General features: G+C 31.4%; 3 protein-coding genes and 1 non-coding gene across 4 annotated transcripts; 3 read left to right on the plus strand and 1 right to left on the minus strand.

Annotated features, from left to right (window-relative positions):
* Positions 1-6,264: 6,264 nt before the first annotated feature.
* LOC114175573 (primary amine oxidase-like) lies at positions 6,265-9,203 on the plus strand. Its single transcript, XM_028060326.1, has 5 exons — positions 6,265-7,052; positions 7,144-7,525; positions 7,626-7,739; positions 8,095-8,633; positions 8,712-9,203. The coding sequence occupies exons 1-5, from the start codon at positions 6,265-6,267 to the stop codon at positions 8,908-8,910; spliced, it is 2,022 nt and encodes a 673-aa protein (XP_027916127.1). The 3' UTR covers positions 8,911-9,203.
* A 2,161-nt stretch (positions 9,204-11,364) lies between these two features.
* On the plus strand, positions 11,365-15,057 carry LOC114176534 (primary amine oxidase-like). The gene is made up of 5 exons (XM_028061604.1): positions 11,365-12,248; positions 12,333-12,714; positions 12,800-12,904; positions 13,920-14,458; positions 14,533-15,057. Exons 1-5 carry the CDS (start codon positions 11,461-11,463, stop codon positions 14,729-14,731), a joined length of 2,013 nt encoding a protein of 670 aa, XP_027917405.1. The 5' UTR covers positions 11,365-11,460; the 3' UTR covers positions 14,732-15,057.
* A 910-nt stretch (positions 15,058-15,967) lies between these two features.
* Positions 15,968-17,045, plus strand: LOC114179268 (membrane protein PM19L). Its single transcript, XM_028065534.1, has 4 exons — positions 15,968-16,165; positions 16,245-16,464; positions 16,551-16,596; positions 16,715-17,045. Exons 1-4 carry the CDS (start codon positions 16,042-16,044, stop codon positions 16,823-16,825), a joined length of 501 nt encoding a protein of 166 aa, XP_027921335.1. The 5' UTR covers positions 15,968-16,041; the 3' UTR covers positions 16,826-17,045.
* Positions 17,046-18,230: 1,185 nt separating this feature from the next.
* Positions 18,231-18,302, minus strand: TRNAP-UGG. Its single transcript has one exon. It is a non-coding gene; the product is annotated as a tRNA-Pro (tRNA).
* Between the last annotated feature and the right edge of the window lie 7,130 nt (positions 18,303-25,432).

The raw sequence follows: 25,432 nt of genomic DNA on the forward strand, positions 1-25,432 counted from the left end.
ACACACACGCAAGGCATCCACACACTTGCACAACCACACAACAGCAAGGCAATCACACATACTTGCTTTAGACAGAAAACAACAGAAATAAACAGTTTCAAACTATATCAAAATACAAGAACAAAGCCTACAAAATGGATTGAGTACACCTTTTCCAAGACTGAAATTTCTTCTTCTTGCCAAGTCAAAATTGAATGTGTCTTGATAGAATTCTTCAAGAGGACCTTCCAAGATAGCTCCAAGAACCTGTTTCACACTTCTCTTTCTTTCTTTTGGTTGAACAGATTTTGCTTCAGAAAGTGCAAAAACTGTTTTTATATAACAGCTGCTATCAGACACGAACCTAGTCAACTACATTAGTTGGCTAGTCGACTATCGGGAAGTGCAGAAACTATTTTTATATAACAGCTGCTATCAGGCACGAACCTAGTCGACTGCATTAGTTGGCTAGTCGACTATCGGGGCAGCAGATTAACATTTTCATATTATCACACACATGTCATGTTAACAATTGTCATGCTATTATGGACATCATCAAAAACATTTCAGATACACTTAATCAGCAACAGCTTCTGCAAGTCTCGCATGGGCGAGAGCAACAAATTTTGCCATTGTACTTCCTGCAACAGTCATATTTTCACACCCAAATAGCAATACAAAGCATTTCGCATATTCACAACAACATACAGTCCATACAAACACCCAACAGACTCTAAACAGGCCAAAAATTATTTAAAACCCAAAACCCTAACTTCCCTTACCTGGAAAGGAATTAGCAGAGGACTTCGACACCACAATAGTGAGCACAACAGCTCCAAGAATAGTTTAGGGAGCTGGAAATGAGTGGAATAAAAAGGGGAGAAGATCAATAATGGAAGCCTCAATTGGAAACAAGGCAACAAAGCTAGGACATAGAGAATAACTTACGTGAAGTAGGAGTTGAGTTTTGAGCTGGCTCGACCAAGAAGGGACCAAACCCTAGCAAACAGCTCTGAAAGGAAAAGAGAGCGTATAAGAAAGACTGTTTTGTAAAGTGGAACCTGAGTGGGAGGACCTTGACTGCTTTAGGGGCCTTGACACCCTATGGGTCAGCCTTAGGTCCAACTGTTTTAGGATAACCTTACAAAAATAAGGACAGAGTAATAATGGGCCTTACACATTTCATAATATCAGTTTTATCCTTAATTATTTCAAAATTTAATTATTTTATAAATAATTTACTATTAATTGTTATTTTAAAAACATTTTAATCTTAAATTATTATTTTAGAAACTTTTTTTATAATAATTATTTAAAAATTAATGATATATTTATTATTAATCTTAACTTAATTAAAAAAATATGAAACGTGACTTATAATAATGTAAATGAGGGTATTGGTAGCAAAAGGAAACACGGAACTCCAGGAAATAGTTTTTCGGTATATTATTGGACTGAGAACATGTGTATATATGTATGAATACTGTCGAAATAATAGACGTCATTATTTGTGGAACCGCCAGAACTTTAGACAGCGTTATCATAATTTACAATAAATAAATTATAGGTGTGTAAATAAAAGAAATTACACCTGTATCATACTCATCAAGTTTTCTAGATTTCTCCCGAGCCTTTAAACACGACACAAAACAAATATATTTTATTCGATAACAACGAAATAAATATGTATTTATATATATATATATATATATATATATATATATATATATATATATATATATTTATATTTATATTTATATATGTATATAATATTTTATAACGTATATTTTATTATAGTTTAATTATGTCATTAGTCTTCATTTTGGAGTCAAAATATCAAAATGGTACTCGAATTTTTAAAAGTCTAAAATTGGTCCCCTTTTCTGTTAAAACGTCTCAAGTTTGTTCTTTCTATTAAGTCTGACTAGATGGCGTTAAATGGGGTGTCACGTGTCAGTTCCTTGATTTTTTGAATTTTTTTTATTTTTTTAAATATTTTTTAAAAAATCAAAAAAATTGTCACGTGTCAAGCGGTCATCGAGTCCGGTGGCAGTGACAATGACACATGTCAGTATTATACCAGGTGTCATTTCCTTAATCTCAATTTGGTCCCTGTATTCAAATTCCTGTCTCAATTTAGTCCCTATTTTTGTAAAAATAATTCAATTTCGTCTCTCTCCAAATTAAAACAAAAATTAATTTTATATAAATGTTATACAAATTTTTTTATTAAATTTGATATTTTTATTCAAATTGATATTTTTATTATATATTTTTAACATAGCTAAGTTTATTTAAAATTTTGTTTCACATTCAATTTTACTTAAAATTGTTTTCAAATTTTAAAATTATGTTTTTTATTGTTACATGAACTAGTTAATTTATGAATTTTTTTTCTATTAACATTATTTTCTATTAACAACTTTAAAACAATTTTAAATAAAGTTCAATGTAAAATATTAATTAAATGAACTTAATTTGATTAAAAATATTTACTTGAAATATCAATTTTGATGGAAATATTTATGTATATTTATATAGAAATTAAATTTGATTTCAATTTGGAGAGAGACAAAATTGATAATTTTTACAAAAATTGTGACTAAATTGAGACAAAAATTAAAATAAAGGGACCAAATTGAAACTAAGGAAATGACACCTGCCATAATACTGACACGTGTCATTGTTACTTTAACATCACTATGTCACTACCATGTGGCACGATGACAGTTTGACACGTAGTAATTTTTTTGATTTTTTAAGAAAATTCAAAAGAAATATAAAAAAAATTCAAAAAAAATAAATAAATAAAAAATTTGAGGAACTGACACGTGACACTCCCTCTAATGACATCAATCTTGACTTAATAGAAAGGACAAACTTGAGACATTTTAACAAAAAAAGGGATCAATTTGAGACTTTTAAAAATTCGGATACCATTTTGAGATTTTGACTCCAAAATGGAGACCAAATGCATGATTAAACCTTTTATTAATAATCAAGTTCTTTTAAATAATAAAAAAAAATTAATTGAGTTTTGAGTCTTCAATTTGAAAATCTTTTTAAAAAATTTTAGAAAATAATATTTTAGACGTGATATAGTAGTTTTAAAATAGTAATACTTGATTATTTCATTATTAAAAAATTTTACTTTATTACAAACGAGTCTCATTATTTTAAAATACACTTTTTTCTTTAGAAACCACTTGTTAAAATTTTTTCTCTTCACTTGATTGAAGATCCTGAAACTATAAGTGAGATTATAAGAGTGATCTTTATGACTTCTCTATAAGAGTTATTGTTATCTGTTAACTTTATTGAAGATCTGAGATCGTAGGAGTGATCCGATAAGTTTCTCCATTTGCATAAGTTAAGTTTCAACCATTTTTTCTTTGGTCTTTTTCTAGTTTCTGTTGCATGTGAAGGTTTTTCACTTGCGTGTGTCATTTTAATCTTCTATATGAGTTTCTGTTAACCAATGATTATAATGGTAAGTCTTGATCTTCTTGTTGTGATAAAAATCCTGTGTAATTGGGGGTAGTTTGATGTTCCAAGAGCTATATTGGCCTCTTAAGCCATTTTGTTAGGTGAGCCAATTGATTCATTAAAATTTGTCTAAAAGTTTAAAGTATATTATAATTGTTAGTCTACATTTTCTTTTAATATTAATTTTAATTAGTACGAACTAATATAGTAGTAATAATTATAAGCCCTAATTTTCTTTAAAAGATTCTCTTAAAAAAGGACCACGGCATGTATTCAAATTTCATAGTGAAATTTTGTTATGAACCAGCTCATGTGATTTTTCCTCGCTTACATTTATAGACTTTTCACGTTCATCCGTGTCATTAGTCTTCTCTCCTGAAGGTATTTTTTTCTTTCAGAAGCGTGATGCCTATTTTTTGTTCACGCATATATCAGTGTCATTAAGACTTTTTGTTTTGTTAATTTTCAAGAGTAGTATCAAAGTTTGTCTAGTTTGGAGACCTTTTAACCTAATTCATGGATTTCAAGCTACAATTATTAGAAGTCGAGATTAGGGAAGTTCATCATTGTAGTGAGGATTTGTAAAAGTCAATCTAAACATTATGAAAAAGATTGACAAAGAATGATAACCTATGAGTAGTAGAGTTTATCTTATGATTAAAAAAATATATTAATTGAACTCTGCTTGAGCATGCATTAATTTAGAGCTGTCAAAACGGATAATCCGGCTCAACCCACTATGGGTTGATGATTCAGTGAGTCAACTCAACCCGACTCACTTTTTAGTAAGCCAAAAAAATTCAAACTCGGTCCGGCCCACCACGGGTTAGCAGGTTAAACGAGTTGGTTCATGGGTTCACTTAATTAAAAAAAATACAATTTTTTTATTTTTTTTCGGTCAAAACTAAATTATAATTCTAATTAAAATCTAAATAAACTTTAATACAATCCAAATACAAACCAAAATAAAAAAATACAAATTATTTATGTGTTGGCTAAAAAAAAATCTCACATGACTCAAATGTAAAGCTCAACTTAATAAAAAAATACTTGTGTGACCCTTTTATCTGCAGGTTGGTGAACCAACCCGGCTCACCACGGATTCAACCTGGATGAGCCGGATTCTAAATGAGTTGGGTCAAAAATCAACCTGTATTGAAATTTGTAAAAACATTTTAACCCAATATCCGACCTGAACCCGTGGTGAGCCGGATTGACTTGCGGGTTTCAACCCATTTTGACAGCTTTACATTCATTCATACCAATGTCTGAGTTATAAAGAAGAACGGTAAGAACAAGGTTCAAAAAATTTCTTGAATAATAATCAATTTTAATAATAATAAAAAATTAATTATAATTGATTTTTAAATTAATAATTAATTTTTATAATGAATTGATGTTTAAATATGTTTTTATCACTGAAATTGGTGATTAATTAAAAGTTTTTTTTAGTCGGAGAAAGTGAAGAAGTATATTCCTTGGAAATGTTTGAATTTTTCACATTTTATAACTTCTGTTCATAGAAACGTACAGACACAATCTAATTTATTATTCATTCCAACATATTCTACTGTTCTTCTGCTGGCCGCCGTGGCGAAAATCAATTATGGTGAAGATAAGATCGGCTGTGGATGGATCAATAATATTTGCACTGTATAATTTGCAGCAGAAGGCAAAGAGTTCACCTCTGTTTTCCTCCAAATCATGTGCACTCGTCTAAATTATATTACATTATTGAGATAGAGATGGTAGGAATCCAAAATCAAACCATACAAAAATTCAATTTATCAATAAAATATTTCTTCTTGGATCGCAGCAAAAACAGAAAATTAATGTTTCTAAATCAGTGAGAATACAACACGATTTATTTTTCAATTAAATGTTCCATAATAATTTTATATCATTTTGACCTTAGTCACGTAATAATAGCAGCTGCATGCATGCATCTTCCAAATAGTGTTTGTATATATTCTTATAAAAGCAACTTGATTCAGAAATCGAGAGGCGTGTATATGAATCACCAGAAATTCTATGATATATTTAGGGATGTAAATACAGTAATAAATCTTTTATAGTTTATTTGTTGGATAAATATATGTTTTGCACATGTATTTATATATAAATATTCGTTATACGGATATTTACATATTTTATTAATATTCACGATATTTACATGTATTAACAACAAGAAAATTTTAATAATGAACAATAAATTTTAATTATAAATTCAAATAAAAATATAATGTATAATTTTTATAAACGTCAAACAAAATGTAAATAATTTATGTAAATAATGTTGAATGACAATTTATAAATAAATGAATTTTTTTTAAAACTAATTGAATTCAAGTTCAATCTGTTAATATTTTTTTTTAATTTAAATTAAAGTATAGCGAGTATGGGTATCTATATGTACGAATATTATTATACACATATTTAATCCGTTGACATGCAGATATAAAAAAATACTCATATCAATTACCTTTGGATATCCATTTTTAATATTCATTTTCTATTCATGTTTTATCCGCATATACCCATGAGTACAGATTTTATATATATATATATATATATATATATATATATATATATATATATGGTTAGTTGTATAGTTGTATGCTTAATGTTACTGAGTAGAAAACAAGTCTATTGGCTGCAAAAGATGGCATGACATAGAATTCACGTGGGATGTCATTAATAAGTTTAATTAATTGGCCAAAAGGGTAGGAGGCAGCGTGTATTTAAGGGCTTGAGGAAGAGCTTCCACTGCACACACCAAACTAGGTTTTCATCTTCACCATGGTTTCCACCATGAACCTTGTGCTTTTCTCTGCCCTTCTGCTCTTCTCCCTCCAAACAGTGGTGTCAGTCACCCCATTGCCTTTTCAGCATCCACTGGACCCTCTCACCAAAGAAGAGATAACTCTTGTCCAAACCATAGTCCAGAGGAAGTACCCAACCTTCAACAACACGTTGAGCTTCCACTACATTGGCCTCGATGACCCTCACAAGGATACCATCCTCAAATGGGAATCCACCAAACCAACCATCACAACTCTCCCACGCAAGGCATTCGCCATTGCCATCGTCAACACCCAAACCCACGAGATCCTAATTGATCTTCAGACTAAGACAATTCTCTCAGACAACATTCACAATGGAAATGGGTTCCCAACCCTATCCGTGGATGAACAAGGCGTTGCCATAGAGCTGCCACTAAAATACGGTCCATTCAAAGAGTCGGTGAATAAGAGAGGGTTGAACCTCTCAGAGGTTGTGTGCTCCACTTTCACCTTGGGGTGGTTTGGAGAAACCCAGAGCAGCAGGACAGTGAGAGTGGAATGCTTCATGAAAGAAAGCACCCCCAATATCTATGTGAGGCCTATCAGTGGACTCACAATAGTGGTTGATCTCGACCTCCTGAAGATCGTCGAGTATCACGACGGTGGTATTATACCAGTACCCGCAGCTGATAACACCGAATACCGTTTATCACAGCAGAAGCCACCATTTGGACCAAAACATTACGGTCTAGCAACCCATCAACCAGAGGGTCCTGGCTTCCAAATCAGTGGACACAGTGTTAGGTAAGTAACGTTCTTCATTCTTTTGTTCTTTATCCACTACCATTTGTCATTGCTTAGTTTTAACTATTATTGATTTAATTAATCTCTTCAGCTGGGCCAACTGGAAGTTCCACATTGGATTCGATCCACGAGCGGGACTTGTGATATCACTGGCCTCCATTTACGATCTGGAGAAGCACAAGTCTCGAAGAGTATTATACAAAGGCTACATTTCTGAGCTGTTCGTGCCATACCAAGACCCAACAGATGACTTTTTCTATAAGACATTCTTTGATGCTGGAGAGTTTGGGTTCGGTCTCTCCACTGTCTCATTGGTCCCCAACCGTGATTGCCCCTCCAATGCTCAATTCCTTGACGTATATGTTCACGCCGCCGATGGCACTCCGGTGCTCATTTCTAACGCAATCTGTGTGTTCGAACAATATGGCAGCATCTTATGGCGTCACACCGAAAATGGCATTCCTAACGAATCGGTATGTACGCATACTACACCTCCTTCTTAACAATTCACGCAAATTGCTCATTCGATTAAATTTAAGTTTAAATATTTACGTTGGTGTTGGTCTCTGACAGTTCGCAGAGGCCAGAACGGAAGTGAACTTGGTGGTGAGAACAATCGTTACTGTCGCCAACTACGACAACATCATTGACTGGGAGTTTAAGACAAGTGGCTCAATCAAACCCGCGGTATGAATCATCATTTCCATTACCTATGTGCATGCATAATATAGCTCTTGCAATTTCAACTATGTACACCACGTGGTTCAATACCAGAATTCTCCCTCAAAATAAGGACGAATTCGTTCAATACCAATAGTTTAAGTTTTACCTGAGTCCAAGAACGAAAATCATTCAGAATGAAATAAAGTACTGCATGCTTCATTATAAATACAGGGTTTTGGAAAAATCTTTAAGACATACAAAAGTGGGCCTCACTTGACTTATTATATGTTTTGTCTGATCTGCTAGTCTTGTAGCCAAAACTAATGTAATCTAATATCAACCATTGAACATACATATACACGGATACGTTTGTATACAGATTGCTCTGTCGGGTATATTAGAAATCAAGGGAGTGGATATCAAGCACAAGAACGAGATAAAGAGTGATCAACATGGTACCCTGGTGTCGGAAAATAGCATTGGTGTCTACCACGACCACTTCTACATATACTACCTGGACCTTGACATCGATGGCGTCTACAACTCTTTTGAGAAGACGAGTTTAAAGACGGTGAGAGTGACAGACGGAAGCTCGAAGAGGAAAAGCTATTGGACGACTGAGACTGAAACTGCAGAGAGCGAGAACGATGCAAAGATCACAATAGGGTCCACACCGGGTGAACTTTCGGTGGTGAACCCTAACAAGAAGACATCGGTTGGGAACGATGTGGGATACCGTTTGATTCCTGCAATCCCAGTTCATCCTCTGCTAACGGATGACGATCATACACAAATCCGTGGCGCTTTTACAAACTTCAACGTGTGGGTCACTCCATACAACAGGACTGAGAAGTGGGCCGGTGGACTCTACGTTGATCACGGCCATGGAGATGATACCTTAGCCGTTTGGACCAAAAAGTACGATTATTTCACTTTTGTTATTACTTGTTTTTAAGTGTCTGTGTCGACAACAGCTTACACTTGAAATAATTGCAGGAACAGAAACATAAAGAACAAGGACATTGTGTTGTGGCATGTTGTCGGAATTCATCACGTTCCGGCTCAGGAAGACTTCCCCATAATGCCATTGTTGAGCACTGCGTTCGAGCTGAGGCCAACCAATTTCTTCGAGAGGAATCCTGTTCTCAAAACCCCTTCTCCTAGGGACGTTCAATGGCCGGGACGTCGCAGCTAAAACTACTCATTTACATTGCCATGTGCTACCACCGCTTCACTCTGCATTGTTTGGATTTGGATACATGTATTAAACTATTAATCAATCCTACAATAGAATGTTTGTCTACGTTGAGTAGTTAGGAAGTGATTACATCCTGCACTGCGTTGTTTGGATTTGAATGTCTAGAGTCTCCATTGTTTTCTCCCTTCCATGTGCCACAATACATCGTGCATCATCTATATTATTATATTACCTTAATATAATAATATAAATTTTTATTGATGGTAATGAATTTATAAAACCATTTCAAATTTCTAAATTTTAAATTTTTGTACCCAGACTCGATTTATTTTAAGGAATTTGTTCATACTTTAAACACATCGTCTGGAATAAAAAAAAAATCAGAAATAGGTGTTCCACAAAAATATCTTCCGAAACAATCATTCCAGAATACAACAAAAATTCTGGTATATAATATATATCTATCTAATTCCGTAAATGACTTCCTAAACATTTGTTTCGGAAACTTTGTTTTGTATTACAGAATATATTTTCAAGTTAGAAATGTATTTCTTGATTCAGAAATACCTTCCGGAATATTCGATCTATAGTAGATTTTTTTTTAAATGAGTATTCCAAGAAATATTTCTAAATTCGGAGATATGTTCCTGAACACTCTTTTTAGAAGTATTTTTTCAGTTTTTTCTTCTTCCATGCGCTCAAGAGTTTTACTCCTTTTCTTAACAAATTTGGGATGGATGTGCACACATGCATCGGACAAATCCTTGTAATAGGAAACAAATACGTTTCAGAAAGGTGAATGTGGTACGTATATGCACCTATACTGTTAACGTCGTTTTTTCCTTTAGAGTCATGGTGTGAGGATCGTACCACAATACGATGACTTGCCTCAACGAGCAGTGCATAGGACGACATGGTGCAGGGGTCATAATGTTGCGAAGGGGAGGTGCTCTGTGTAGGGGACCAGGGAAGGAGGTGCGGTGGAAATGGACATTTCTAATTTGAAAAAAAAAAAAAAAAGACAATCGAAGAATGTCATTTTTATCATTTATTTTTATCCTTAATATTTACCATGTATGCCAGGTGTGATTTAGTTATTAATATTGTTAGTGCATGAATTAAACTTTTTAAATGAGTAAAGAAAAATGAAAGATTTTTGAATGAGGTTTAATAATAATATGGTCCTATGTTTCGGTTTATGATTCACTTTAGTTTAATTTTTTTTATATAATTTAGTTTCAATATTTTTTAAATATAATCAATTTGATCCCGTGATGTAACACATCAAAATCTAGAAGATATTATTACGTGTCAAATAGTTTGAAATATGTCATGAGTTAAAATTTAGAATGTGTCATGTATCAAATCAAAGAAGTCTCAATAAAATAGAAAATTATTTTGATTTTGATACATGATTTCTTTCAAATGATATTAATGTTAATTTTACTTAAAAAATCAAATTGACTCTATTTAAAACATATTATGACTCAATTGCATTAAGAAAATATAAAATTCAAAGTAAATCATATAATTAATTAATATATTAATAACTTCCACAAGTTCCTCTTCGTATTGCGTTGTAATATTTAAGTAAATTTCCAAAAACTGTTAATTTATTTTGAAATATATTGATGGTATATTTTCTTAAACTTATTCACATGGATAAGACGTGCTTCAATAAACAATTTGTAACGTTAAAGAGCCATTTTTTTGTTTACTTAAATCTACAAGTAAATACGATTTAAGTTTTTTATTAAACTTTATATTTTTTACATATTTTCATTTATTAATGTAAGTATAATATATAATTTTCTTTACTTTTAGAAGTTGTTTAGGAAATTTGGTTAATAAATAGAAATTTGATTTTAATTGAACAGAATTTGAGAGAATGAAAGAAAAAGGAATAAAGAAGTTTATTATTCAAGTAAAACATTCTACGAGCAGACAATTTGAGAGAAAAAAAAATAAACAAAGACCAAGCTTATGTCAAGTCCAAATAAAAAAAGGTTGAGTGTTTGATATTAGAAGCAATTTATTTCTATAATCAATTATTGGTAATATAGTTGGGTAAAATCTAAAACTCTTCTAGTGTCTTTCGTCGTGTTATTCGTACTCCACCGTTTTCAGCCAAATCATGCGCTCTCGTCTAAATTATATAACATTATTGAGATACAGATGGTAGGACTCCAAAACCAAACCATAAAAAATTCAATTTGTCCCTCGTGATCACCAGTATACATAGAAAACTAATGTTCTCTAAATCAGTGAGACTACAACATGGTTTATTTTTCAATTAAATGGTCATTAATAATGTTATAATGAGGACTCATTTTGACGTTTTAGTCGCAGAATAGCAGCTGCATTTAAATGATCTTGCTAACTACTATTTGTACACATTCTTACCAAATCCCACCAAGTTGTTATATCAGCGCTTAAAAATGGCATGACACAAATAATTCACGTGGTGATGCCATTTGAGACGTGTATTTAAGGGCTTGAGGAAGAGCTTCCACTGCACACACACCAAACTAGGGTTTCATCTTCACCATGGTTTCCACCATGAAACTTGTGCTTTTCTCTGCCCTTTTACTCTTCTCCCTCCAAACAGGGGTGTCAGTCACCCCACTGCGTTTTCAGCATCCACTAGACCCTCTCACCAAAGAAGAGATAACTCTTGTCCAAACCATAGTCCACAGGAAGTACCCAACCTCCAACAACACGTTAAGCTTCAACTACATTGGCCTCGATGACCCTCACAAGGATACCATCCTCAAATGGGAATCCACCAAACCAACCACCACAACTCTCCCTCGCAAGGCCTTCGCCATTGCCATCATCAACACCCAAACCCACCAGATCCTAATTGATCTTCAGACTAAGACAGTTCTCTCAGACAACATTCACAACGGAAATGGGTTCCCCACCCTCTCCGGGGATAAACTGGCCGTTGCCATAGACTTGACACTCAAATACGGCCCATTCAAAGACTCAATCAAGAAGAGAGGGTTGAACCTCTCAGAGGTTGTGTGCTCCACTTTCACCTTGGGGTGGTTCGGAGAAACCCAGAGCAGAAGGACAGTGAGGGTGGAATGCTTCATGAAAGAAAGCACCCCCAATATATGGGTGAGGCCTATCACTGGACTCACAATTGTGGTTGATCTTGACCTCATGAAGATCGTCGAGTATCACGACCGTGCTATTGTACCAGTTCCAACCACTGATAACACTGAATACCGCTTATCACACCTGAATCCACCATTTGGACCAAAGCAACACAGTCTAGCAACCCATCAACCACAGGGTCCTGGCTTCCAAATCAATGGCTACAGCGTTAGGTAAGTAATTAATGGCAACCATTTTTTATCATTGCTTTGGTTATGAACAGTTTTAACTATTTTTTCTTTAATTAATCTCTTCAGCTGGGCCAACTGGAAGTTCCACATTGGATTCGATCCACGAGCAGGACTGGTGATATCACTGGCCTCCATTTATGATCTGGAGAAGCACAGGTCTCGAAGAGTATTGTACAAAGGCTACATTTCTGAGCAGTTCGTGCCATATCAAGACCCAACAGATGATTTTTATTATAAGACATTCTTTGATGCTGGAGAGTTTGGGTTCGGTCTCTCCACTGTCTCATTGGTCCCCAACCGTGATTGCCCCTCCAATGCTCAATTCCTTGACGTATATGTTCACGCCGCCGATGGCACTCCGGTGCTCATTTCTAACGCAATCTGTGTGTTTGAAAAATATGGCAGCATCTTGTGGCGTCACACCGAAACTGGCATTCCCAACGAATCGGTATATACACATACTACACCCTCCTTCTTATCAATACACGCTAATCGCTCATTCGATTATATTTAAATTTAAATATTTACAACAGTTCGCTGAGTCCAGAACGGAAGTGAGCTTGGTGGTGAGAACAATCGTTAGCTACGACAACATCATTGACTGGGAGTTTAAGACAAGTGGCTCAATCAAACCCGCGGTATGCATAATCATTTCCTCTGCTTATGTGTATCATTAAGATAGTTCTTGCAACTTATAGAAACATTTTTGTAAAGCTGTCAATTTTGTTTTATGTGTAGATAGGATGACAAATTTATAATCTTTTATAAAAGCCATGGTACAAAGAATAAACATTATCAAAAGGAGAAAGAAAAAACAAAACATACTTTTTTTTAGGTTCCTCGTCCTAAAAAAGTAAAAGGAAAACATCTCATAGCATTAACACTTAATATACACAGAATTTTTTTTTATAGATTTATAAGTTATATAATATTATAAGAAGAGATAGATAAAAAGAAAAAACAATTGTCTAATAGATATAAATAAAATTAAACTACATATGTATCACTGCTCGTTTTTCAAAGAAACAATACATGGACACAAAAAAATGTGCATTAACACTTAGTATATACTTAGAGAAAGAATAAAAATGATAAATTTATACGTATGATTTGATAAAAAGAAAAAAGATAGAAGAAAAAGTATATAATAAATATAAGTAAAACTAAAATGTCTGTATATCATAACTCATGATTAAAAACTTCAATCTAGATCCAAACCCTCCCGGTGTATCCCAAAAACATCAAATTGGTAGGAACATTATACTATATTGTTTAAAAATTACATTTAAACATAAAAAATATTATACTATATTGCTTCGATTATTCCTTGCGTAATGTTATTTTATTAGATAAGATCCATATTATTCCCTTGCGGACCCCAGGGGACATTACCACGCATGCCATCTGAACTTTGGAATATCCATGCCTGAATGTTTACCTGAATCCAAGAACAAAAGTCACTCAGAATGAAATAAAGTATAACATGCTTCATTTTAAATTCATGCTTTTGGAATTCAAATCATAAGAGACACAAAAAGTGGTCCTCACTTGACTTATTATATGTTTTGGCCAGACAGCTAGTCCAGTAGCCAAAACCAATAATGTAATCTAATAAACTTTTGAACATACATATACGAATACGTATGTGTACAGATTGCTCTGTCGGGTATACTGGAAATCAAGGGAGTGGATATGAAGCACAAGAAGGAGATAAAGAGTGATGAACATGGTACCCTGGTGTCGAAAAACAGGATTGGCGTCTACCACGACCACTTCTTCATATACTATCTGGACCTTGACATCGATGGCGTATACAACTCTTTTGAGAAGACAAGCTTGAAGACGGTGAGAGTGACAGATGGAAGCTCCAAGAGGAAAAGCTATTGGACGACTGAGACTGAAACTGCTGAGAGCGAGAACGATGCAAAGATCAGAATAGGGTCCACACCGGGTGAGCTTTCGGTGGTGAACCCTAACAAGAAGACATCGGTTGGGAACGATGTGGGATACCGTTTGATTCCAGCAATCCCAGTTCACTCTCTTCTAACGGATGACGATTATCCTCAAATTCGTGGCGCTTTTACAAACTTCGATGTTTGGGTCACTCCGTACAACAGGACTGAGAAGTGGGCCGGTGGACTCTACATGGATCACAGCCATGGAGATGATACCTTAGCAGTTTGGACCAAAAAGTACGATTTTTGTTATTAGTTCTTTATAAGTGCATGCCTGTGTCGACAACAACTTACAGTTGAAATAATTGCAGGAACAGAGACATAAAGAACAAGGACATTGTGGTGTGGCATGTCGTGGGAATTCGTCATGTTCCATCTCAGGAAGACTTCCCTGTAATGCCATTGTTGAGCACTGCATTTGAGCTCAGGCCAACCAATTTCTTCGAAAGGAACCCTGCTCTCAAAACCCCTTCTCCTAGGGACGTTCAATGGCCAGGTTGCCGCAGCTAAAACTATTCATCTGCATTCCCATGGTGCTACCTACCTCCGCAGCACCCTGCTTTGTTTTGATTTGGATGGGGTTTTCTCCCTTCCATGTGCCACGATAATGTCTTCATGCTTCTTGTGTATTATTATAGTATAATAATATAAATGTGAACAAAACTATGTCATATTTATCAGCAATTCCCGGCCAAATAGAACATTGAAAATAAGAAACTGCTGATACCTTGACCTGAGAAATTTGGACTGTAACAACATAGACCAAGGTCTGCAAGAATAAGGTAGCTCCCAAGAAGATATGCATCATTTTATAGATGAAAATTAGTGATTTGCAAGCCTCCCTCTTCTCTGGAACAACATAATTTAGCTCAATTAACTATAAACCCATCTTTCGATCTACTTGAGCAACAATTTTGGCCATCTATAAACCTTATAACAGTATTTACAAGATGAATTCATAAATTAGTTTAAAATTTACTTTTCAACATAATATTAATTAAATTAGCCCTGTTACATAGCAAATTAAAACATACTACGATATCAAGGATTCAACCAAGGATACCAGTTCAAGGCTATATGAGCAAAGTTCTCAAAAATTGGCTCTGTTGTTGGTTATCCTGCCATTCCTTTGTTAGAGTTTCTCCCTTTTGGAACAGCATTGTCTTTTTCTTTTACATAAAGACTGAAAAAATCCCACTATTAAGTATGTTATGTGAGTTACTTCAATTATGATTTTAGTTAACTGAAAATTAAAAAAACTGTGGTTACTTTTAAAAAATAGTAAATGAGTTGAAAGTTATTAAACTAATTACATTATAAATTTTCTAAGAACTCAAATTATTTTTACTATGTTTTGGCAGTAAATTTTTATTTATATGTATTTCTGCTGTGTAACATTTGTTCTCCACCGCCGCTTGTGTTTTGAGTTAGCTGTAAGAAACGTAATCTCATACTTTATTTATAATGTTGCGGACTTTTTTCTCACTCCGAATTTGATATTATCCATAAGGATATAAAGATACAAAGTTTCCCCCTTCTACATGCTGCCACATAAAATAATTCCTTCCCTCTTAACGAGGCAAACCAATTCATGATCAAAGAATACAGCCATTTCTTTGCATAGAAGAAACTTATTTTCAATGGCGAGAGCAAAGAAGAACCACATTACTGGACAACCTTTCCCCAGAAATATTCTAGTAATGGGGAGAATTAATCTTCCTTTATACATATATATAAATATTTCAACCTTCCAAGTTCACAAAATAAGGACAAGTTAAGGTTCCACTTTGATTTGTTTTTGCGTTTGAAGTTCAAGGACCATGGCTTCAGGATCGAAATCAGTAGCCTCGATCCTCTTGGCACTGAATCTTGTGTTGTACTTCATTGTTCTTGTGATTGCTTCTTGGGCAGTGAATCATGGGATTCAAAGGTCTGGTGAAACAGGTAAGATATAGTAGAATGTGTTGGTTGGTTGGTGAATTTGAAGTTAACTGGGCTGACTCTGGTTATTTGTATGGTATAGCATCTGTTTTGTCCCTTCCGGCCCGAATATTTCCGATATATTTTCCGATGGGAAACATGACAACTGGTTTCTTCGTGATATTGTCTCTGATTGCTGGTGTTGTGGGGTTCACCACCTCTCTCACCGGACTCAATAACATTTTCCAGTGGGATGCTCCCAACTTACATGCTGCAGCCATGTCTTCACTCACTACATGGGCACTCACTCTATTAGCCATGGGGTCAGCCTTATCCCCTTTTCTGCTTTCTATTTACTCAAATTTTCTACCATTCTATCACCACTCAACTGCTACTTTTTTTCTTCCAGATTTGCATGCAAAGAGATTGAACTTGGATGGACTGACTCAAACCTGGTAAATTAGCTTGCTTAGTAAAGAAAGTTGTATACTTTATCATTTTTATCTGTTAATTTTTGAAGAAGTAGAGATTTGGTTTCCAATAATAACCAGAATTTTGGAAATACTTTTGCAGCGGACCTTAGAAACAATCACGATAATAGTAAGCGCAACTCAACTGCTATGCACGGGAGTTATCCACGTTGGTATTTCAGAAGTTGTTCCTCCCAGAATTGGAAGAGTTTGAGTTTGGTGGTGGGGTCATGGCATGCGTGAATGCTCTCTATTTTAGCAACATGACTGCACAATTAACTCAGACTTTTTTACTTATGTCAAAATTGTTCATATGATGACTATTTGCATCATGGTATTTTATTAGTTTAATTTTTTCAATTTGTATCATGCTCAGTTCAAAATTCAAATGGACGCAATTTAAATTCTTAAATTCATTGGCTGGTATATGCTAAGATGATAACTAAAATTATTAAAATTCAGAATGAGAAACAATTTGATTGGAATTTAATTTGTTCAATAAAAGATTAGGAAGAGAAGGAAATGCGGGCCGACCCACATTCTCGAAAAAAAAAGAATGAGATAAAAGAAGAATGGGATAGGAAGAGTGTTTTAGCTTTGTGGCACGTTTAGGCCTCTCTCATATAACCCATAGGGTTAACGAGAAGTTGGTTCACATAATCTACGTTATTTAAATTCCTAAAATTTAATAGTTCTTATTCACATTTTTTTTCTTATTTCAGTCCACTAGGTTATTTTTATTTTCAATAAATTTATACTTATAAATTATAAAATTATAAATATTATTTATTTTTATAAATGAGTCATTATAAATTATTATTTCTATTAACTTAATTAAAAAAAATTAAAATTAAAATTTTCATGTTATGAACCGACATGCAAACCTAAGATCCAAACATTACGTGGAACAAATCAACTAAATTAGTTACCATTTCTTTTTGTGGATGGGATGGACTGGCCTACATTTTACAGACCAAATACAAGACAGTCCAAAATAAAAGGATCTATCTACATTTTTATGTCTAAAATACTCAATTTTGTTTAATAAATTCCTAAATTACATGAAATAGAAATATTATATATATATATATATATATATATATATATATATATATATATATATATATATATATATATATATATATATATTTGTGTGTGTGATTTGTACAGAAATATATTATTTTTTATTTTATATAATTTTGTTTGTAATATATAAAAATAAGATGATTAAATATGTTGTTGTATTTATATTAACAGAGTAATATATATTATAAATAAATAACTATATATATATATATTAAAAAACATTAATTTTCTAGTAACATGATTTTGCAACAATATTTTTTAATTGAGAATACCAAGATAGCATTCTTGTAAATAGCTTTATTTCTAAATTCATTGAAAACATATAAATAAAAGTAAAAATACATTAGAAAACATAGTCCATTGAATCCTTAGAAAATCATAATTCCGTTCTCTTTTGTTTAGTTCTTTAATGTAAATTGAGGATTTTAAAATATCAAAAAATTCATTATATATTATTTAGATAATTCTTATAAATAGCTCATCATTAGTTAACTTCATGAAAAGTAAAAACAAATAAATAAAAAATAGAAAACGGGGCATTCCGAGAATCGAACTCGGGACCTCTCGCACCCAAAGCGAGAATCATACCACTAGACCAAATGCCCATCACATCATGCAACATTCTATTTTGGAAATATTTTTATATATTATTATTTACTGTACAACAGGAAGATATAAAATATCTTCACATTAATAGTGCAAATTTTAATTAAATAATTTAAAGTTTATTTTCTCTTTATGTTTTTTATTTTTTTCCTGTCACGAATATATCCCAATTCATTACATATTTACTAGTTTCTGTCACGTGTATGACATTGCGACACGTTACTTTTAGATAAATAATAAATTTTAACCACGGCTATTTTAAAATTAAGTTTTTAAATCTAAAGCATTAAGGATGTTAGAAGTTTTTAAATCTAAAGCATTAAGGATGTTAGTGTAAATTTCATAAATTGGCCCTTCTGATTAACATTACAAAGTTAAAGAATTAAAATTAAACGTTTAAAGCTTAAATAACCTAAGAGTAAATGACTAAAAACGTAAGGGTAAAAAATAATTGTTGTCATAATTTTATTTAGTACTTTTATCAACATTCATAAGTTCGTTTTTTTTTATTTAGTCTGAAATATATTTTTTTACATCTGTAACAAAAATTTAATTAAACTTTGTTAATTTTGTTAGCTTTATTACATATATGCCCCAGTTTGATTGTATAAGGGTGTTGGATTCGCAAGAACTGCATAATAGCCCAAATACGTATGGCCCAATAGTGGCTGTTATACATACATACACATATATAATCTTTGTTATACCTTTGTTAATAATATATTCTGTGTTATCAGACTAAATTTATTGAAAATTGAAAAATTGTATTGGTAACATTATTTGATGAAATTTATGTTGAGAAATCTTGTCTCAAATAAAACTTAAAAGAGATAAACCACAAGGATCGAAATATACAAAATTATTAAAAGAAGTATTATTTTATTTTCTTCATTATAATATTATTATTATTTGTATAAAAGTATTTTGTATTATCTAACTAGATCCACAAAATTCTCCAAAATGTTATAATCAAAGCTCATTTATTAAGAATTTACATTACGATTATTTCTTTTATCTTAAAACTTATCCTGATAAGAATATTAGAAACTTAATACTTTCACGCAACAAAAGAAAAATCGTACAAACAACAACATTAGTGAAATTATTGCGCGTGAATGGTGGTTCTAAGAATGGTTACCAAAACTAACCATCTCTCATCTAATCATGATATGAACAGAATAAAATATTTTTTCGGAGTGTTAAATATTAAAAAACTTTACCATTTATAATAGTTCTATCAAATTCAAAAATAAAATAATTTATAGTAAAAAAATATATTTGTAACTTCTGAAAATATCAAAATTTACTTCACATCACATGCTCAGAATCCTTCGAGTTAATTGTTAATTGTGCTGGCACATGACATGATGTAGCCTCTGCATTGCCGCATCTGGATGGGATTTTGATCTAATAATACAACCATCACCAGACACTAAATTATTATCATTATTAGATTTTATTTTTGTAATAAAAATATCATCAAAACATGATATTAAATATAACTTTAATAATTATTAAGTTTGATCAACAATCATGTCAAAAAGTGTGTTACAAATTCTATCATGAGTAATTGGTTACGAATCGGAGTATAACTTTAAATAAAAATAAAAACGTGGAACAAAGATTCAGAAATTTATTACTTAAAATTTGGAATATGTACTGTATCTAAGCGGTGAAACAAAATTCTTCGCACTTTTCGTTCTTTGTTGTTATATCTTCACCGACAAAGGTTAAGAGACTAGTGTACCTCTAGGCAGCCTAATACAACTATATAGTACAATCCACCTACATAAGGCCCTGCCAACATGCAAATGGTTATCAAATAAATCAACGAACAACCATAAGCGGCCTAGGCCACCTATTTCAGGGAACAATACGACATCTGCCGACCATTCCATACTTAGAATATTAAGACAAAACCCCTAGGACCAGCAATCATCAAACTAAGGGGCCTAGGCCTGGCCCAGACCCACCTACGACCCAAACAATAGCTCAGCCCATGGCAAGATCAAACATAATTAATAAACAATAAATACGCATGAACCCCAATAATTAAAGGTACACATTCATTAATCCCTTAATCACGAGATTTGACTTTCTGAGAATCTTTTGGCTGACTTGATCGTCGGAGTCCTCTACGCAGATAACCCCTTATGGGTCCAAACCGTGATACCAGCGGATGACATGTGCGAGATGAGGAGAAACCAACTAGAGATATTGCAAATTGAGGTAAGATGATATTCGTGTTTGACTTCTTTTATTTGTTCTCTGCAAAAACAACATAATCAAATATAACATTAATCTTTTATGTGTCTTATTATTAATTTTTTTCGAAAGACAGAAAATACCATAAATATTATTAAGGGTCAAAGTTTTATTTTGTAATCGGTTCAGATGAATTTTATATCAAAGGAAAGTTAAATAAGTGTATACCGTTATGAGTGATTACATAAATAAATATTACTCGTAGTTTAATTTTTTTTTTTTCTTTTCTAGAAAGTGTGTCAATATGAAGGGATTCAATATGAATCAATAAACTCTACATTAGTTAAAAAATTGAACATAATATAAAAATGAATGTCTACAAATTAACTTTTTTACGTTAAAGGTGGATTCATGTCTCTCGTTGATATTATTTCTTGATACCGATCCTTCTTTGAAAACCTATCACTATTATTTATAATAGACTTATATGCTTAAATTTTAGTGTTTGATTTTTTTTTTCCAATTTTTAAAACTAAAGGTTCTCTGATTATATGTTTTCAAAAATCAATAAGAAAATGTGTACTTTTGATAATTAATTATACATCATTTGTGGACTATTTCTTTTAATTATTACAATCAATAATTTAAAATTATTGAGAATCAAACTGGTTGGCATTTTTTTTTTAAATTTATTGATTAAGTGGGCCAACCCACCTTCAACCCGGCTCGAACCCGTTTAACCCGTGGGTTAAGTGAGCCGGGTTGAGTTCAACCCACTTTTGAAAAAGTTGAATTTTTCTCAACCTAACCCGACTCGAACCCGTGGTGAGCCGGGTTGGCTCACGGGTTGAAACCCATTTTGACATCTCTAGAATCTATACATTTATTTCTCATTCTGCAATATAAAATTAAATAAAACACATTTTTCAAAATTATATATAATTCTACATTATATTATAATATATTCTATAAAAAAATTTCTTATTATCCACATTATTTATTAATTTTACCTTTTAAGTTACTTTTTTTTTAATTAACTATTTTTTAATTTAATCTGTACTGTATGGCCCATCGGTCAGGCAGACCAAGGTCAAGCGGCTGCAGGCCGCCCGCTACAGGTGGACCTCACCTTGGGAAGTTGATGTAGCAATATCTCCAGAGTGCTTTAAGGGGACCTCGCGACCAAGGCCCCCCGTTTTTTGGATGAAGTCTCAGCTCTAAACACGCTAAATCACCTACCCATCGGTCAGCCAGACTAAACACCCCCGTGTTCATTTTCAATTGCACTTTGTCTTCACCTCTATGGAGACCCTCATTTATAAGGACAACCGATAGGACGCATGACCTTCCGGTCGGGTGGCCACACCAAAATCTGGATCAGTAAGTTAAAAGTAAATTAAAATAATACAAGTCAGTAATCAAGTTTAAAAAGCAATTGAGCCATGATTAAGAAATCCTAATCATGTGCCCATACCGAAAACTATAAATAGAGGTCCAAGGTAAGTTGATAAGAATCTTAAACTCGCATTTATTACAACACTTATTGCTACTCGCCGATCCACCTTAAACTGATTTAAGCCTCAAAGTCTTTTAGACAGGTACCCCGATCGTCCGACTGACCGAATGGAGGGAGAGAAGGACGAAGGACTGAACTAAATAGAGGATGAGACCAGCTAGCTAAGGAGAATGCATAACTGAAGGACTTGAAGGTAATTTGAGTGTTGATAGTAGGTGTTTGACCCCTACACCCAAAACATAATCATTTTCAAAATTAAATAAATAAAAATCATCTATAAAATTGTTAATAACTGTCCGTAATAAAATTATAAAAGTGATTTATATTTATTATTTTTGGTTATTACAAGAAAATGTAAATACACTTACGTGGATGTGTTTTTACTAATAAGTAGAATCTGTTTACGAAATAGTATAATATAGGGATGTCAAACTTATAAATATATGTTATCTGCATCGTAATTTTATTATTTTATGATGATTTTTCAACACTTTAAAAAAATTAATCTACAAAGAAAATAAAGGCATCTATAATCTTATTTTTAAATATCGTATGTCATAAGAAAATATGAAAGTGCAGAACACGTTGCCCATGAAACTATGAAAGTTACACTAATAAATGATGTAACAACTAAATAATATACAAACTAATTTGTGAATATTATCTTATATAATTTCTTTATATTATTATTTAAATATTCTCATAAAGTAAGTTTAATGTATAAAAAAAAAATTAAAATGTTCTGTTTTTTATTGTAAATAACAAAATTCATTCACACATGTACAAAACTTATTAAAAATGAAATATAACTCATGATCTAATTAATATACAAACTAATTTGTTAATATTATCTTATATAATTTCTTTATATTATTATTTAAATATTCCCATAAAGTAAGTTTAATTTATAAAAAAAATATTTAAAATGTTCTATTTTTTATTGTAAAAGTTCTTATAACAAAATTCATTAACACACGTACAAAACTTATTAAAAATGAAATACAACTCATAATCTGGTACTTGAAATTGTAAAATATGAGAGAGATAAGAGAAAAATATCTAATAACAAAATTCAATTTATTACACATAAAAAGTTGATTTTCTTAATCAACATTTATTTATGATCAATTTGTCATTAATCAGGTACTTTTTCTCCGCTCAAATTATAATTTGGACGATAGGATGTCTATTTTATTTTTAGTTTGTTATTTTATTACATCTAATAATCTCATATAGCCTATGGGAATAATACTTAAAACAGTTTAAATATTTTGTATTCTTTCTACGGTCCTATATATAACTGGTTTTTAAATGTGGTTTAATTATCATATATTTTTATTTTATTAATTTACATATCTCAATTTTTTATTAGATTATAATAAATTATCTTTTAGTCTTTTTTTTTTAAATGTTTAATTACTCGGATGGTACCCACTTTGGTAGAAGTGTGTACATGTATTTAAAAAAGTGTTAATTGTATCCCAACTTTTGAAAAAGTGTTTCAATTAGTCAACTTCGTCCGAAAAGGACCTAATTAAAACACTTTCTAAAAAATTGGGATGCAATTGACACTTGTTTAAAAGCATGTACCAGACTGACACACTTCTACCAAAGTGGGTACCATCTGAGTAATTAAACATTTTTTAAACATAGGTATATTGATGAACAAATAAAAGAATACACTAATTATTTAAAAGTGATAAAAGGGAAGGGAAGAAAATAGAAAAAAATTAATCTTTGACAAAAACAAAAAAGTCAACTACATCAACTTATTGATCATCTTTGATTTGTGTCTCATCTTATTTTAATTATTTTTGTTTCTACAACCATAACATAAAGATAATTTTTTACAATAAAAATTATCAAAACAAGATTACGAAATAAAATGAAAGATACATTTATTGCCGACAATATAATTATTTATATTAAAAAAAATAGCTGAAAATTTTAATATTAATTCAATTATTAATAAGTTCAAGAATCTTATAAAAAATGATAATTTTTTAAATATGTGATTTGTTTTATAATTATAATTATCATAAATTACGTATTATATTAATTACAATAATTAAATATATAAATTTTAAGTATATTTTACCTTTCATAAATATCAATCAAGATCTACTCCTAGGAAAATTCAAAAGAAATTATGTTATATATCCTGCTTAAAAGCAAGTACAATATTATTAGTCTTAAAGTTGACCGAATATTATTTTAAGAGGGTTAAAAGCGAAAGAGTCATTATAACAACAATAATCTCTAAAATAGTAGGAAGATATTGCATTATAACTGTCTATCAGTTATGTGATTTGAAGAATATTAACATATAACAATATATATTTTACAACTATGGTCAATATACCTTTTTGCCTTTTGTCATAGGAAGTATCAATAATCAATACTCAGTATTATGCTATGCAAATTACAGACTTTGAAGCATAAGCTCGACAACATTGAAAAAGAAAAAACCATCCAACAAATAAAAATTGTGGACTTTCTCTACATATCGTGAAGGGGCAAGTCCTACACAACTTATCCCGCCCAGACACATACATTTTCACATCGGACTCGGGCCAATCATTCTAAAGAACGGTGAATAAACTAAAATAATATATTTAAAGTTTATATATTTTATTATCACTCATATAACAAAAATAACATATAATTTAATATAATTATAGCTATAAAAAATTATGTATATCTAATAAATTATTCTTAACTTTTTTAAATTATTGAATTTATTAATTCGTAACTATTTTTTTTAATGTAAATAATTATATAGTATTTAAGAATTTCATCTTTTATTTTATTATGTAATCTTGTTTTAATAAATCGGAAAAAAAAATATGGTTTGGATGAAATGTCTATCGAATATGATTAATAAATTATTCGAATATTTTTATTAAAGATGAATATAATTTAAATGTGATTAATAAAATATTTAAATTGTTAAAGAACATCAATTATAATAAAATAATGAACTTGAACTTGAACTAATTTTCTTTTAAATTTAATATAAAAATAATTATTAATTGATCGCAAGTGAGTAAGCAAAATAAATATTATCATATTTCTTTTGTATTTTCAAGTTCAATAAATATTTGAGTTTTATCTTTAAATTTTTTTTTATTAAATATTAATATTTTAAAATAATAAAAATATATTATTATATAAGTTTAATTATCCTTCTGGTCTTTATTTGGTTTAAAGATATTAAATTAGTTATTCAGTTTTTTCAATCTTAATTTTGTTTTACTTTTTTAAAAATTGACATAATTTAATTATTTTCATTAAATTTCATAAAATTAGTAAAAGTTTTTTCATCAAACTCGAAACCGTAAACAACAAAAATTTACTTTGGTATAATTAATATAATCTTAATATTAAACTTTATGATTTTTTTTTATT

The sequence above is a fragment of the Vigna unguiculata genome, chromosome 3 (assembly GCF_004118075.2).
Source record: "Vigna unguiculata cultivar IT97K-499-35 chromosome 3, ASM411807v1, whole genome shotgun sequence".
In the NCBI taxonomy this organism is placed as follows: Eukaryota; Viridiplantae; Streptophyta; class Magnoliopsida; order Fabales; family Fabaceae; genus Vigna; species Vigna unguiculata.

Coding starts and splice junctions, on each gene's coding strand:
- LOC114176534 (XM_028061604.1), top strand. CDS start 11,461: ATGGTTTCCACCATGAAACTTGTGCTTTTCTCTGCCCTTTTACTCTTC. Junction 12,249..12,332: donor ATCAATGGCTACAGCGTTAG/GTAAGTAATTAA, acceptor TAATCTCTTCAG/CTGGGCCAACTGGAAGTTCC. Junction 12,715..12,799: donor CTGGCATTCCCAACGAATCG/GTATATACACAT, acceptor TATTTACAACAG/TTCGCTGAGTCCAGAACGGA.
- LOC114175573 (XM_028060326.1), top strand. CDS start 6,265: ATGGTTTCCACCATGAACCTTGTGCTTTTCTCTGCCCTTCTGCTCTTC. Junction 7,053..7,143: donor ATCAGTGGACACAGTGTTAG/GTAAGTAACGTT, acceptor TAATCTCTTCAG/CTGGGCCAACTGGAAGTTCC. Junction 7,740..8,094: donor GTGGCTCAATCAAACCCGCG/GTATGAATCATC, acceptor GTTTGTATACAG/ATTGCTCTGTCGGGTATATT.
- LOC114179268 (XM_028065534.1), top strand. CDS start 16,042: ATGGCTTCAGGATCGAAATCAGTAGCCTCGATCCTCTTGGCACTGAAT. Junction 16,166..16,244: donor TCAAAGGTCTGGTGAAACAG/GTAAGATATAGT, acceptor TGTATGGTATAG/CATCTGTTTTGTCCCTTCCG. Junction 16,597..16,714: donor GATGGACTGACTCAAACCTG/GTAAATTAGCTT, acceptor ATACTTTTGCAG/CGGACCTTAGAAACAATCAC.